At 51.9% G+C, this 15,427-nt stretch overlaps 3 protein-coding genes across 3 annotated transcripts; all 3 read right to left on the bottom strand.

Moving 5' to 3' along the window:
- Positions 1-1,555: 1,555 nt before the first annotated feature.
- On the bottom strand, positions 1,556-2,730 carry PG985_008424 (60S ribosomal protein eL15). Its single transcript, XM_066828192.1, has 4 exons — positions 2,645-2,730; positions 2,473-2,564; positions 2,059-2,215; positions 1,556-1,990 (listed from the first exon to the last, which is right to left on the bottom strand). The coding sequence occupies exons 2-4, from the start codon at positions 2,557-2,559 to the stop codon at positions 1,623-1,625; spliced, it is 612 nt and encodes a 203-aa protein (XP_066683104.1). The 5' UTR covers positions 2,560-2,564; positions 2,645-2,730; the 3' UTR covers positions 1,556-1,622.
- Positions 2,731-3,154: 424 nt separating this feature from the next.
- PG985_008425 (uncharacterized protein) lies at positions 3,155-4,139 on the bottom strand (the record flags this gene model as incomplete). Its single annotated transcript, XM_066828193.1, has 4 exons — positions 3,155-3,683; positions 3,738-3,884; positions 3,936-4,026; positions 4,088-4,139. The coding sequence occupies 4 exons, from the start codon at positions 4,137-4,139 to the stop codon at positions 3,155-3,157; spliced, it is 819 nt and encodes a 272-aa protein (XP_066683105.1).
- A 1,424-nt stretch (positions 4,140-5,563) lies between these two features.
- PG985_008426 (uncharacterized protein) lies at positions 5,564-8,437 on the bottom strand (the record flags this gene model as incomplete). Its single annotated transcript, XM_066828194.1, has 2 exons — positions 5,564-6,188; positions 6,246-8,437. 2 exons carry the CDS (start codon positions 8,435-8,437, stop codon positions 5,564-5,566), a joined length of 2,817 nt encoding a protein of 938 aa, XP_066683106.1.
- Positions 8,438-15,427: the final 6,990 nt, after the last annotated feature.

The raw sequence follows: 15,427 nt of genomic DNA on the forward strand, positions 1-15,427 counted from the left end.
GCAACACAAAGCACACCTTATTACCCCATGTTTACACCCCTCAACATACAGTATCCTCATGGCTTTCGAGGAATGAGTGATACTGGATAGACACTGCTGGGAGGGGCCTTTGTCAAGGGCGAACAAGTGGCCGAGCTTCTATCAGCTCTCGGAATAATGGGACACACCAAAGGAAGATGATGCTGCAGAAACTCTTTTTCGGGGAGGTAGAAAGCGAAGACATATCCCCAAGATATATTCTCTCTTGTTGTTCACTACGGAAACTAGGATGGCGGTTCTCTTCTTCTTTTCCATTTCGGCAACGATTGCGCCCACAGAGTTCACATGGAATGAATGGTAGCATTTGGTTGCGGCATCCCGACGAAGAGAAATTTGCACCACATGAGATTGGGCAAGATGAACTTTGGCATTCAGAGGAAGATGCCATTATTTGCGTGTACTTTTGCAGATAGATTGCTTAATAAAGGCTCATGACATAACTCTTCTGGCTTGGCTTGTTTCTGTGATATGTCTTAAATAACTGATCTTCATACATGTGAAGGGACATATACCGTCAAAGGCGTAGGATGTGATGAAGATGAATGCTGCTGGTAGGTGTAACTAGGCTACGAGAAAGTGCTACAACACCAACCAGCAGTTCGTGCCGCCATCCAGAATGATGGCCATGGGCCCGTCCATTTCCTACATGCATGGGCAGAAGGACCACGGATCAACCATGATGGATGGGGTTACGTATTTTCTTCCTTTTTTTACTCGCTCGCCTGATATCATATCGGGTGGGCACACGGTGCCCTGGACGCTTGCCTGCACCCTGCAATGAGCCATATAAGTATCCTTCTCAGACTGGCTGGGGATGTACGATGGTATCTTCCTATCGTATGTAAGACCTGCCTGCCCGCCTACCCCAGTCGGCCCTCTCTGCCACTTTTCAGTGGGACTAGTAGGATCAAATACAACACAGAGGACATTCCCTAGCTTGTCTGTCCCTTGTTCCCCGGCACACGCAAGGCTAAAAATGCAAGCACCATTGTGGAGAGAACGCAGGCAAAAGACAGTCCGGGGAAATAGACATCAAATCTAACCTGCGATACTGATTGATTTTGGGAAGACACTAACTACAGTCTGTTTTGAAGTCGGTTGTTCCCAGTTCTTCAAGGGGTAGTATATACAAGTCAACCAGCAAGCATGGCGAGGGCACGAAAATTGCTTCAGCATCGCTGCCGAGCCGCATTTGGTTTACAACAAATTTACAGTGTATAATAACGAAGATGAAACACAACAGTACTACTCGGGATGGTGGAATGGGCGGACACTTTCACAGGGCGAGGTGTATCAATGGAGCCAATACAGTCGCAGCGCACATGGGAGACGAGGAAAAGTAGCGGCTACTTGGTGATTTTTAGAATCTCATTATCATCGTCACAATACGCCATGTAGTAAACCCATTTGTGCTGCTGATCAAATGCTTTTCGTCATTCTCAGCTACCTGATTTAGACCAGCCGAGCTTTTCCCCAGCCTGTTGCATGCCCAATGAACCGTTCGACGAAGCGTAACCACGCCCCATCGCAAAACAAGGATGCCCAGATCAATCGCCCCCCTTTCACCAGGAGTGAAGTGGCGTTTAACGGTATCGCCAGAGAGACATGGTGTTGTGGCGCTTCCAGGTCTTTCTGCGGCCAGCCTTGGTCTTGTTGTAGCGGTGACCCTTGTTGAGACCACGCGACTTCTTGCCGGTGGCGGTGAGACCACGAGACTCGCGGTGCTTGTGGACGGGGTTGACGATCCAGTTGATGCGGGGGTCCTTGCGGATGGCCTTGTGCTGGGGGTCGACGAGGATGATCTCGAAGTACTTGTAGGTCGAGTCCTGGTTGATCCAGTACGAGTTGAGGACGCGCAAGTTAGCGCAGCGGCGGCCGACACGCTCCTCAGCGGTGGACTTCAGGGAGCGCTGGTACTTCAGCTGGTTAACACCCTGGTTGGTGGGCTTGCCTGTGCAAGGGGTCAGTAACTGATATCACGGCAAAAATCCCGTTCCACGGATCAGAGTGTAGACGAACCGTAAGTGGCACCCTTGGGCACGGGTCGCTTGCGGCCACCACGGCGAACGCGGACGCGGTAGATGACATAGCCCTGCTTGGCCTTGTAGCCGAGACGGCGGGCCTTGTCGGGGCGCGAAGGGCGGGAAGCGCGGTGAATGACATTCAACTGGCGGAGCTATATTGATGCAGTCTCAGCAAATGTTCAACGACTGTATAGCAGAGACACAGGTTCCCCGATCTGTGGCCAGCCCACAAAAAGGCAATTGAAAATTTGCAGTTTCGGGAGCGGGCGAGATGCGGGACAACACAGGCGTCCACATGATCATCCAGTGATCCATCCAATCGAAATGTCATTGAATGCATATGTTTGTTCGTGTGTGCCGTGTCGCCTGGTGGACTGTAGGCAGAGGGCGGTTGGGTTTTTCAACATACTTCCCAGCAGCGGACTCGGAGGAGGAATCGCAGGACATCCGACTGCTTCTTCTTCTGAAGCTCTTCGACGTACTTGAGGGCACCCATCTTGGCTGTTGTGTTGTTGTCGTGTCAGCAGATCGCAGGCCAGCTAGGTTGATCAAGAGATGGATGTGTCGGTCAAGAAACGTACCAGGTTGGGAATTATGGCCTGCAAAATTGGATGGTCGTGTGTCGTTTTGGGTTGTTCACAAGTGGGAGAGAGGTGGGAGGAATTATTGAGAAAAAAAGCATACCATTTCACAATGGGGCACACAAATTTGGGTTGTGGGTGAGAAAAATGAGGATCTAAGCCCAGATTGGTTTAGCTTGAATCAGCCCGGCTTATCGCCCGACTCAAAATGCAGTGCCCCACCTGATTCTACTGTACCCTTCAATTCAAATCAGACCTTCAGGCTCTTGGCATTGGATTGATTGAATTGAAGCAGCAAGCAGTTAGGTAATCAATATCAGAACTACCTACCCTCTGTACACCTGCGTGCATCTAACCAAGAATATGGCTGTGTTAACAAGTTGTTATTCGTCAATATGAGCAAAGATCTCTCTGCCTCTATTCTAGCTAATTGAAGTCTGTCTACAAAGTCCAGTTGCCTGGAATAGCCAATGGATACGTTGGTCTGTCAAAGGCACACACTCTCTGTCATCAGGTCATTCGTGAATCAGAGCCATGGCCAACATCGGTAAGTTGGCCATCCGCATCAACTTCCACATGGGCCGACTTCGCAAGGTTTTGAAATAGCTCAAACTGCTCATAAGCAGCTGGCCCCCAGCTGTCCTCGGGTTTCGGCTGCTGGAAGTCCTGGAACATACTTGCCGCCTTCTTCTCGTGCTCGCCTGCTTCGTCGTTGTCCAAGTCCGACGGTGAAAAGGTACCAGGGGCAAGGTGGTTGGCCACGATCTTCATGCCATGCTCCCGTCCCTTGGCGAGCACTTCCTTCATGTCTCTTCGGTCCTTCTTCCATGTCGACAGTATCGACGTGTCGATTGCTTTACCTTTTAGGGCCTCTTCGGTGTCCTTGTGCAATGCCAAAAGACTGAAGCTGGCCGCGAGTGTATCTTGCATCTGCTGGAAGAAGGCATCTCCCTCCTTCCGCGAGTCGTCGAGTCGAAGGGAAGCCACGATCTCCTGGGCGCTTTCGAGGATTGGTCCGGATTCTGATTCGGCTGGTTGGCTAATTTCAAGATTTTAGACTGTGCCCTCGCGTGGAAGTGTCTGGTCCACTTACTGTGATGCAATCTGTTCGCTGAGCGATTCCTGAGCTTTGTCTGTGGTCCCCTGAATTCCAGTGTAAAAATCGTCCATCTTCTGCTTGTAATACTTGGCTTCGTTGTTCTGTATCAGCCGAATCCATTTGATCCAATCACTCCCGTCCCTGCGACGAAGTCAGTGATGGCTTCTTGTTTATTGCCTCTCTATCACTTACTTTGGCTCTTCAGGTTCGACCTTGGGGCGCTTGGCAGAGGGTCTTGGCTCGCTGCGACTACCCCGAGCAAGCGCAAGTTGACTGCCTCCCTCTGGATTTGGTTCTCAGTATGGTAGCAAGACAGGAAGGAGGTTAGGTAGGGGTAAACTAACGTTTGGGCGCATCCCCAGCAGACTTTCTTTTCGCTGCTCGTTTGGGTGGCATTATTCAATGTCGTGGGCTAGATAGGGTGTGATGAAGTATGGACACCAAATACAGGACACAGGTCTGTATTACAGAGTATTGGGAACGAGTGGAAGAAACTTTCAATAGAAAAGAGGTAGATGGAACATACAAAAAGGTTCTTTTACCGAGACAGACAGTACTTGGAAGTAGACCTTGAGATCGACCAGCTGGAAGTCACCTAGGTAGAGGTGGGTAGCGTTCTCAATGCTGGTTTCTGCTCAGTCGTGTCTACACGTAGTCAAGGGAAGTAGGTAGGCAACATATGCAGTTGCGAAATGCAACAAAGGAAGTCACGACCAGGACTTTAATCAACAACACTCGCGACTTCCCTCCCTGATTCATGTTACGCAGGTACCACCAATGCACCTCGGTTTCTTAATAAAGCCCAGCCCATTGGATTGGGCTACGGAGATCATCTTACCAGATAGATAAAAAAAAAAAAAAAAAAAAAAAAAAAAAGCCGTTGGAGCTGCGTGGTTGACTGCACGGTTGATAAGTGTTATGATGTCTCGCCAAACATTACAATTAGATGGGCAGATAGAGTATATGAGGCAATAACAAAAACCCGCCAACCACCAGGAGGCTTGTCAACATGATACACTCCGAAGCCAATACCACCGCATAGAGATGTGATTCACATACATGTCATTATAGATGGAGCGAACAGTACGAAGCCGCGATCTTTCAAGAAAAGAATTTGCAATTATTCAGATTCCCCCGAGAGAAGCCATTGACCCATGCCATCAACTTTTCGCTATCTGAGTCCCTCCCTCTTAGTAGACTCCTTGAAGAAAAGAAAAAAAAAAAAAGAAAAAGAACAAATCCATAGTGCATAAAAGTAGCCTCTCCTCGGGCAGATGGATGGGTGGGCAGATACTACCAATCTGCCACAACCACCGAAAAGTAAAGAACGAATGAATGGAATCTTTGATCGTACAATGCTGAAAAAGCCAGCCTCCGGTACCCAATGAATGTGGAAACAAACATCCTCCTTCTCCTCCGCTTAGCCCCTTCTCGAGATGCCACACAATTACACCCGTGCTCGTGCAAAAGCCACTCTGTCTATTCCTTTCCCTGCGCTGCAAATGAATTTTTGGATGAACCGTCTTATGCCATTTGTCGTTGACGTCGTGTAGCTACCGAAATCATCGCTGCCGTTTCGGAATCCATTCTGAATCCGAGGAAACTGCAAGAAAACAAGAAAACAAAAATTGAGTATTTTGGAGAAGTCTCGCCAGAACAAAGCTGAGCCGCCGCCGCGGCCTGTTCTGCGAGCAATATCGACATGCTCGTATTCTTTCTGAATCTGGAGCAAAAAGACAATCACACCATCAGTCGTGTGCTGCAACGCTGTCGTGTATGTGAAAGATCAAGTATGAACGAGAAACTGCCAACAGAACTGACTAGCGAGAGTTCAAGGACAGGCTCTGGAAAGCACCAAGCCATTCGTTCTGGGGGACAGACGATGGGGTCTTGGAATCCTGAGCTGAGGGTGTGCTATGCGGACTTGGGAACCGGCCCTGCATTGTCTGATAGTCCGCGGTTGGAGGAAACCCAGTGGCATAAGCATCGATGCTGGGCATCATGCCACCACCAACGTAGCCGGCAGCACCTGTCCTGGCAGCGCCGAAAGCACCGTACGCAGAGTATGGGTATGCCGATGGCGGGTAGGCATTATTGGCTGCAACCCCACGCTCCGAGGCAAAGGGTTGGCTGAATGCAGGTGGGAAGGACCGACTGGCGGAATTGCCACCTGCATACGAGCCTTGTTGCTCTGGCTGCTGGTTTGGTCGGCGATCGGCGTTGGAGGGGCCATTTCCATTACCACCGCCTGCACGACCTAAGCCAACGGCACCTGGGCCGATACCGCTGGGTGCTTGAAGGCCAAGGGTGGGACTTGCGAATGACGCTGGGTTGATGGCTGACATCCAAATCCGTGTCTTGTAAATTTTGAACAAGTCCGTGACCAGAGAGTTGAAATTGATGTAGGCATCCGCAAAGTAGTAGAATGTCAATTTCTTCCAGTCCCTGTTTGCAAGTCAGAAAAGCCGAGCACTGGCTGTGATACGAGGGGCGGGAACTCACATTTGGAACTCTGCATCCAGAATCTCCATGTTAAGGCCATGCTCCTTGACCTTCTGCATACATACCCTCTTGGCCTTGGCCTCATTGCCTTCCTTTTCTCGAAGATTGTGAATTTCATGGCTCTGCGCCAGTCGCTTGATGAGCTTCGGCTTAAGCTCCCCGGCACTGGGCTCTTGGAGGTGGTGTTGACTTGGCGGGCCCATGCCACCTATAGCGCTTCCTTGCATTCCGTTTGAAGCTGCCATGAGGCCAGCGCCAGTGCCCTCTTGGGCTGCAGCGGCGTTCTGGGAATACATCATCAACCACTTGTAGTGTTCCTCGGCGTAATGTTCCTTCAACTCTTTCGCCGTCTGCCAATCAACCTCGCTTCGATCAACAGTGCCCAAGTCGGTACCTCGGTCTGCCTCCACAATGACCAGGTCACCAGGCTTCACAGTCAACCCGGTACCCTCCTGAATGTAAAAGACGTCTGCCCGAGAGCACTTAAACAGGACAATATAAAGAAGTTGATTGTGTCGTGGCTGGCTCATGCCATACATGCCCCGATGAGGGGATGGAGGTCTGTTTGCATAGGAGGGAGGCATGCCATATGGAGAGCCGTATGGATTCCCGTAGGCCGAAGATGCGATGGCCTGGTGGGCTCCAGGAACATGAGAGCCGCCAGTGAAGTAGGACGCTGTCGAACCTCTTAGACGATGATCAATCGCAGAGTTAACGTAATTCAACGGTGACTTACCAGGACCAGCAGTGTTGTAAGCCGTCCCGTCGTGGTAACCACCCATATCATGTGCGTGTGCTGCATCTGGCGATGTCGCTTCGTACTGCGATGCCGCTTCTCCGATAGAACTGATTGACCCTTGGCGTGTTGGCATATCGGCGAACGAATGCCGGCGACTCTGTGGGATCTCACCCAGTCCACCGAATCCAAGGGAGCTCTGCCAAAACGCTTTTTTCACATTCTCGAGTTTCCTATTCTCAACCGGATACAGAGGCGATCGGTTGTTGTAGGCGTTGGCTCCGTATTCGCTCATGCGCCGGCCCAGAGCTCGCTTAGATGCAGCCTCGGAGTTGTCTTGCGACTCATCAAGTTCGTCTATAGCATAATCCGATTCTTCAGGCACGGCTTCATGCACACTATAGCCGTTGCCGAGTCCGTATGCGATTCCAGTGGATGCTCGGGGTCTCAGTCGAGAGTTCTGATACTGCTGCTGCTGTTGCTGCTGCTGCTGCGCTTGTTGCTGTTGCTGCTGCGCTTGTTGCTGCTGCTGTTGCTGACGAAGCATAGCATTCTCGCGAGCAAGCAATTCGATGGTCTTTGCCTCGGCAGATTGATGGTGTATCGCAGGAGCTGAGCCACGAGGACTCTGCTGCTCGTCATCGTCATCCACCTCCTTTACCTTGCCTAGCATAGCACCTTCGCTCGACATTTCACTGAGCATACTAGGGCGCGAGGGTCGGTGCTGCAGTCCCGGGTGACCGACTGCCCGGCCTCTCCCTACCATGGAAGATGGCAGGGTTGGCGTGTTTGCGTCCGGCTCAAGCTGGCCCACAGAATAAGATTGAGAGCGATACGTCTTTGGCGTTGGGTGGAGCGGGATGGCAAAGGGAATTTGAGAGTTCGAGGTTTGATCGTTTGGACCTGGGGAAGTCTGTCCAAGAGAGCTGTCATTGCCTCCAAACAAGCCTCCGCTGCCCATACCGGGTGGCAGCGCTGACGTGGGCGATGGCAGAACCTCGCTTAGCCGTGAAGGGGGCTCCTTGCTACGATCGGTGTTCCAAATACCAGTGCCCCAAGGAAAGGAAGATGTGCCCTGGTGGCCTCTCCCGACAGTATGCGCGCCCCACCCGCCCATGCCTTGGTCCGCCGATGGGGTACTGGGGTGAGAAGCGGTTGGCGACATGGTGCTGCTGGCGAAGGAGCCTTTCCTTGGCTGAGGTACAGTGGTTTGTGACGTGTTGTTAAGCCAAGACGCGCGGCGGACTGGCTTCTGGTGCTGGATTGAAGCTTGTGGCAGATCTGTACGATGAGGATCAACCTCGTCGTCTGAGCTTGCCAAAGCTTCCGAGTCTGGTGTAGACCGGCGGACGTTGAGTTTGTCCAGTAGAAGGGACTGATTACTCGGAGCTATCGCAGAGTAACCAACCTGCCCAGGTTTGGATCCCGGGCCCGATTTGCTGTTGTTGGAGCTCATATTATATACACAAGTAGAGCTCTCGGTGCAGTGGACGAAGAGCGTTTCGGACTTTTCCGGTCAGGAATAAGTATACACCAAGGAACCTGTCTGGGCTAGTTGTCCACAGACGGTGAGAGAAAAAGAAAACGGGGCTGGCGGGTTGGGGACCTGGTGTGATCTCAAGTACAGAAAGACGCCCAAAGTCAATTAGGTGACGGTGATAGCAGGAATTGGCGTCTTGGGTGTAGTGTAGTGTATGCTTCTTGGTGACCGTTGCGAAAGTATAATCTGAGTTGGGAGTCAGTTTATGATGTCAAGGTGAAGAATGACGGGACCCCAGAACAATAAAAACAAACGGAGCAGATAACTGGAAGACGTGCACCGTCCAAAAGAGCGGGAGGGGATTCAATGTGGTGATGTGAACGCAGTGAAGAGCGTGTGAATATAAGTGTTCCAATAGGGACCCTGAAATGAGAGCTCTCCCGCAGAGCGTAGCAGCCAACCCCACTATTTACTTAGAGATCCGCAGCCCCGTGAGAAACGGGCCCGTACATGGATCACACGAGATTAGATTAAAGTCGGGCCACCCAAACTCGGCCCATTCTGATGACAAGGAACCAAGGAAATAGCTGACGCTGCGCTGCACTCACCAATGCCTGAAGCCGCAACCAAAAGGAAACTCCAAATCTATGCACAGGGTATCGCAGAAAGCCGTCTAAAGGTTGCAACTGGAGGATAGGAAGGACAATGAATGAAGGCAAATAAGTGCCGAACGTCAACAATAGACGTAGAGAGGAAGAGAGAAAGTCGATGATGGGGGCTATCCCACTATTGAATGCCGTCCAGAGGTCCTTGGGCGCCAGCCGGGACAAGCTTTGGGTCGGATACGGGGCAGTGATATCGATTCTGGAGTTTGAAGTTTGAAGTCTGAGAGCTTCGGGCGCATACTCTTACTCCCGTCTCGAGGTGCTACGCGCGTTGCGTTGCGTCCCTTGTACTGGTTTTTTCTTCTCTTTCTGACTCCCTCCAAATCCAGGGTGTAGACAAGATTCTCTTTGTCTCTCTAATCGGAAACCCAGTCTAATCGCCTTCTCTTTCCTTCTTCTTCTTGCTCTCTCGCAGACTCTCTTATCTCTCTTTGCCCTTTCTCGCGTGCCGGGACGGGGGGACTGGTCGTGTTCCCTGCGCCCCAAATTTTGTATGCGATGCTTGCCTAGTTCGGCCTCGAGGAGGAGCTGTTGCAACAGAAGAGAGCTACGCGCGAGTATAGCTTCTGCCCATTGTTGAAAGGCGTTGCAGGGTGTCTAGTCTGTCGCGCGCTGTCGCCAAGCTGGAGTGCTGTGTCGACCAAAACCACACAAGAGGGGGAGGAGAGGTGGAGGGATTCGTCGTTGCGTCTGGCGGCGACTGCTCCAAAGGTGACAAATGAGCAGGTCGAGTATAGGGTGAGGGAGGAGGAAGAGGAGGAGGAAGGTGGGAGAATTGACTAAAAGGGAATCAGGCCCGGGGAAGTCGATCAATTAAGTCCAAGTGCAGTTGGGAAGCGGGGAAATCGATCGAGGTGAACGAACTGCTGCCACTGGCCACTGGTGCTCAGGTGCTAGGTAGGTGCTCTGGTGCTCTCTCTTGCTCTGCTTCTGCGCCTGCTCTACTGGCTTCTCCCACTGTACTAACTGCTGCTTTTTGGTGCTAGCGCATGTAGCTTGCCCACCCCTGCTCGGTTCTGGCGCACGAGAGAGGGAGAGGAAGAGGAGCGTTGCAGCGGCACACACGAGACTTTGGGCGAACAAAGTGGCTGGAGGTTTTTAGCCTCGACGGGTGGTGGAGTGAACTAGGTTCTAGCGCCCAGCTCGCAGGCCAGGGTGCCCCCCCTAATGCTAATGACCTTGTGTGAAGTGAACCTGTCTGTCGTCTCTGGCTTGCAGAAACGGAGGCCCACCGCAACGCATCTGCGTTACAGTTGTGGATGTTGGCTTCGTTTTTCCAGCGCTGCTGACGGCGATGTGATGATGATGATGAGTTGCGCTTCTTCTTCTGCTGCTGCGTGGCTGCGGGGCGTGCCAACTGTATGCAATGCGCTTCAGTCCAAGAAACCAGAATGCATCAATATCTCAGGACAGGGAGCTAGCGAGCGAGTGGGATTTTTACGTACCTTGTTTCCAGTTTGGCTGTTGGTTGAGGTCTGCTGACAGCTCGCTAGGCATGTATTAGCTAGCAGTGCCCAGATAGGTGCCGTACAGATGGATGCCAGCAAGTATCCACAAAGAGCTGGGGCTGTAAGGTGAGGGATCGATTAATATGTGCGTCGGTACTCTTTGGTGCGTAGTTGTAATCACGTATGCAATGGGTTGCATCAAGAAGCAATCAAGGTCGGGGAATGCACGTTCAGGCCGGTCTCATTATTAAATAAAGTGAACTGACAGGACGGGGCAGAGTCTCTTCTCTAACCAAAACCCGCCAGTGACCTTTGACCCCGGGCCTACTACAGATGGGATGCACTTGTAGTCGCAGTCGTACTTCTTGTCTCCTCCTACCTCCTGCTCCTGCTGCTGCTGCTGCCTCATGGGCAGGGCATGCGCAGATGGGCAGATGTCTTGCAGCATCTACGACTAGGCGTGTGGGTACATGCCAATTTTAGTCGGCATCGGGTCAGGCTCGAGATCGAAGCTCGAAAGCGGTAGGCCTTGAGACGAGTCGGGAGGGTGTGCTCCAGAATAAGTCTATTGGCTGCTTTCGCTCCTCGTTTTGACAGAACCTTTGCAATGGGCCAATCCCCGCGCGGAGAAGCACATTCAACCCCCTGGAGCTTGCTTGTAGCTGTACTGGCATGCGGATTCCCATGCCAAACCCCCAGGTAACCTCGAGTACTGACTTCTCGCATTGCACCGAGGAGTATACCTGACGCGCTAAAATAAATTGCCGTCCGAGGAAAAGTGTGGGGAGGGGCGATCGGTGCTATGCAATCATGGGCAGGCAAGAACATGCCTGAGCTTGTTGGCTTCTTGCCTCCTTCAGGGCTCCTTGACAGCATCACCGTTTCGAACGGCTCAACCCCTAACCCGCCAAGGAGGCCCGTGATGATGCCCTTCGCGTTCTGTCCCACTACTCGTACTCTGCTGAACCTTGTCCCACGGATATTCCAGCCTCAATTGGAACAGTACCCAGAAATTCAAAGTCGCTTTTGCCCCGACGGCCATGGCATCGGATGGTAAGGTAAGCACCCCAAGCCAAGTCTCCAACCCGCTGAGCTAACTTGAACCGGGACACACGGAACCACTCTGATTGCACCACCACCCAATCTTGGCCAAGAAAACCTGACGATGTTGGGCTTCACGTTACACCGACGCTTCGTTGCCGAAGCTGATAGGCCCAGTCCGTAATTTACGCGTTCTGGACTTGTCTATACTACCGACATGTAGGCATACAACCTGTGGCTCATCCACCATTCGCCGGGTGGCTGTCATGACGGCGCTGCACGAATTCTCGGAGGTTGAAGGCCTCCGGCGTCCTGGAGACTAGCCACACAGATCTGACAAGCAAGTCTTACCGTGCATGCACATCAAAGCCCCTAATATTAACGTTGTTCAATTTCGGGTTTGATTTGGTCTCTGAAGAGCCCTCCAGAGCTTCGTGGGATGCCAAACCAATCAGGACTGCATTCGCCATTTTCCAGATATGAGATGGTGTCGACGATCTTTTAGGGCGGGGCTCGTACCGCAGGGGAAGTAAAGAAACTACTCGGCTGATGCCATCCTCCTCTGCCTTTCACCGAGAGGGCCACCCTGGCCTGAAAAGAACCTTCACCTGACGCGAAAGAGGGAGGCGACCCTTCTTTTGCTTGAGAGGCACCCTGGTTAGCATCCTCCGCGTAGCGACCAAGCGGAATCCTCGACCTGCATGCTTGGGCGTAGTGGTTGCAACGGGAATAATCAGTATCAGGCCATCCTCCCTACGGTTGCAGCCAGTCGGCGCCGCGTCAAGTTATTTTCGATCAATGCTGCGTCGCCGTTAAATCACCCCTCTTCGCAATACTCCACAATGCACTCTTGTGCACTGCAAGTGCTGGCAATAACATTCGCGACGCAGTGCGAGAGTGCATAGCTTTGACTGACCCTGGGGCTTATAAGCCAGAATACCTGAGTAATAAAAGGTGATACGAAGACATGCATGTACCCAGGATTACTTACATGCACGCTGTAGGTATATCTGCAAGCCACAGCATACAGCAGTCTCCGAGGAACGACCGCAGCACCACCAATGGAGCACTGTGTTCTTCCATCCAATTGTTATATCCTGTGGTATGCAGCGCATATACTTGAAGAATCACCCTCTCCCCTCACTGCCCCTCGCCGTGGAAAATTGAAGGCATGATATATCCTGCACAGCGTACGTTTGAGCAGTATGCAAAAGACCCATCTCTACCTGCCTGCCTGACTGACGGTTGCAGAAGAACGGACATCGGGGAGCAGCATTGCATCCATGCATATGCGTTCGTGCCAATAACGCTGCATCATCGAAGGCCGTGATGGAAAAGCTGAAGAAAGGCACCAACCCGTCTCAAACTCTACTGGTCCAGGGCAGGGATGGCTGCGCACTGAGCACTGGTGGATGGGAAGCAGGGGGCTAGGGGTCAGGGGCGTTTACCCCAGATTTCGAGCGAACGGTCCTTGCTTGGCCCCGATGGCCTATTGTCATTGCCCTCACCACCGCAGACCTAAAACCCCGTCAATCTCTCAAACAACTTGGACACGCCCTGGAGATCCTCGGGTGCTGCCAATCTATTTTGCCAGAGCAGTGCGCGCATGGCACCTCATGTCTCAAGCGATACAACGGATCTATTGGGGAACGAGCACAGACGGGCACGCGACACGCGACCAGGTATTTCGGTACCACCCGGGGCTCAACGTTTACGTTGTACGTCGTAAACTGACACCCCAAACCCAGCAGATGATCCGTGCCAACCCTGCTGATCCGTCCGCTCTCCGTCCTTTACTTACCAGCAGCCAGCCACTCACACCGATTTGTTTCTTGTCGAATGTTCAAGCAATTGCCGCGACGATATCGACTAGAGTCTGAAGCCGTTTCCCCCAAACCCCTGATCTCAAGCTTGGGCCTGGCTATAATTCGTTCTCTTACCCGCGCGGAGAGGGTGACTCTGGTGCGTGTACTTAAGTACACTAACGCCGCGCAATTCTGACGTATTTGCAGCGGCGGTTTTCTCCCAGGATGCCTGGACTCCAGGCACAGTTCCGCATGGGATTCGAATACCATACCGGTAGCAGGTCATTAAGTTACGTCTTCAGAAGTCTCAGGTCAGGTACACTTTTTTCAGACTTTGACGAGGTCTAGCCCAGGATGGGGTTCTGCAATGGCGCCCTTCTTGGGAAGATGTTGCATGCCTCCGATGAGCATGCAACTTGACGTACGTCTGGTTAGTGGCATGATAGAGGCGTCCCCCATGTGACCCCTCTCGCGGTTTGCCCCTCTTCTCGACATGTCGCCACGAACTGGAACTGGATTCCCTCAAACCGCGCACATACAGAGAACATGGGCGGTTACCCATCTCTGCTGGGCTGCTTTTGATAGCAATACTATCCGGGTATGCAACTAGTCCTCCAAATCTGGGGTACGTTGGACGATCGTCTTTTTCGCCAAGGGATCAGCAGACGGGACGCTGTCTGACCGGCAAGTTGCCAACCCACACCCTGCCGCGGAAACAACCTATTTTGACTTTACTCTATCAGAGCGCATGTTTTGACAACCACTGTTTTGTCGGGCATGATTAACAACGAATGATCGTGGACCCACGAGCTCTAAGGTTTGGTGCTTGCTGGTTCACAGAAGCCTTTTCCTTTTTTTCTTTCGCATTCTTATTCCCATGGCATCTTTCATCTTCCTGCGGTGAAACCTGCAAGGCCTTGACAAGTTGATGGATCGCCTACGTTAACCTAGCCAATAACTCCCAAGCTTGCATAGACTTTAAAGGGATGTTGTGTTACAGCCACGGCCCGCGACACGCTATGAGAGAAAGCCCAACTTTCCCCCCTCTCTTTCAAGCTGTCGAGTCTTGTTTTCCCTCCCTCTTTCCCTTAAAGTTACCACGTGGAACATTCGAAGTGCGACGTCTCGAAGAAGACAGAACTCAAAGAGCCCCCTCCCAACTTCGAAGAGGCTCGACTTGGTCGAAGTCTATTTGCTCTAGCCCGGGCTCTAGATAAGACGATCTTGATGAAGAGGGGTAGAGCGACTTTGTTGGTCATCTGATGGCTATTGACTTGGACGTCCCGTCGAAATCTGTACTGTAAATCATGCAGGTGAAAAGCTTTCTTTCTCATTGCCGGTGGGCCAATGCCGGGGCCCGGGGGCATGACTGATAGGCGTGGTTTTTGCGAACTCCGTATCGGAAGCTTGCCTGGTTCTGGTTCGGGTTCTGCTTGGCAGTTTGACGTGTCAAATGGGCACACAATATGATAGATGTCTTGATATCAAGTATGAAGAAGGGGTCCAGTCGCCGGCGACGTCATTATGTATATCACCTGAGTACCCGTATCGTAACCCAGCTCAGCGTAGTTATTAACCAATTCCCCCGTATTGAGAAGCTGGTATGTGGCCCTGAACGAGTAGGTTATTGCCTCTGGAACGAGTTTCAGGGAGCGAAATGAACGCTCCATATACCATAAATAGGAAGCATCGATGATAAGCATGAATTTGCGCATTAGGAGTGAAGTATACCTGTCGAAGTAGAGCTTCTGGGAAGATATCATATTTACCAGCAAAAAGAGCTCCTCCGTATGGCTCTGCCGTGCCTGCTACCGCCGCCTAACCCCTGGTAGACGAGACAGGGAGCGAACTGCCAAACACTTAGACGACGAAGCTAGCAGCAACGTCATAGAGGCTTGTTTTTTTTTTCCCTTCACTCGAGGGTTCGGTGAGCCTAGTATGCGTTTCTTCTGGCTTTCTCGGTATCCTTGTTTCAAAGAAGATCCCTCCCCTGACAGGAACCGCCGT

This window comes from Apiospora marii, assembly GCF_038362585.1.
Source record: "Apiospora marii strain CBS 49790 chromosome Unknown utg000005l_segment0_segment0, whole genome shotgun sequence".
Lineage (NCBI taxonomy): Eukaryota > Fungi > Ascomycota > Sordariomycetes > Amphisphaeriales > Apiosporaceae > Apiospora > Apiospora marii.

Excerpts from the sequence above, each read along its gene's own strand:
- PG985_008424 (XM_066828192.1), bottom strand. The coding sequence starts at position 2,559 with ATGGGTGCCCTCAAGTACGTCGAAGAGCTTCAGAAGAAGAAGCAGTCG. Across the intron at positions 2,216-2,472 it reads TCCGAGTCCGCTGCTGGGAA|CTCCGCCAGTTGAATGTCAT; the intron begins GTATGTTGAAAA and ends GCATCAATATAG. Across the intron at positions 1,991-2,058 it reads GCCCAAGGGTGCCACTTACG|GCAAGCCCACCAACCAGGGT; the intron begins GTTCGTCTACAC and ends CCCCTTGCACAG.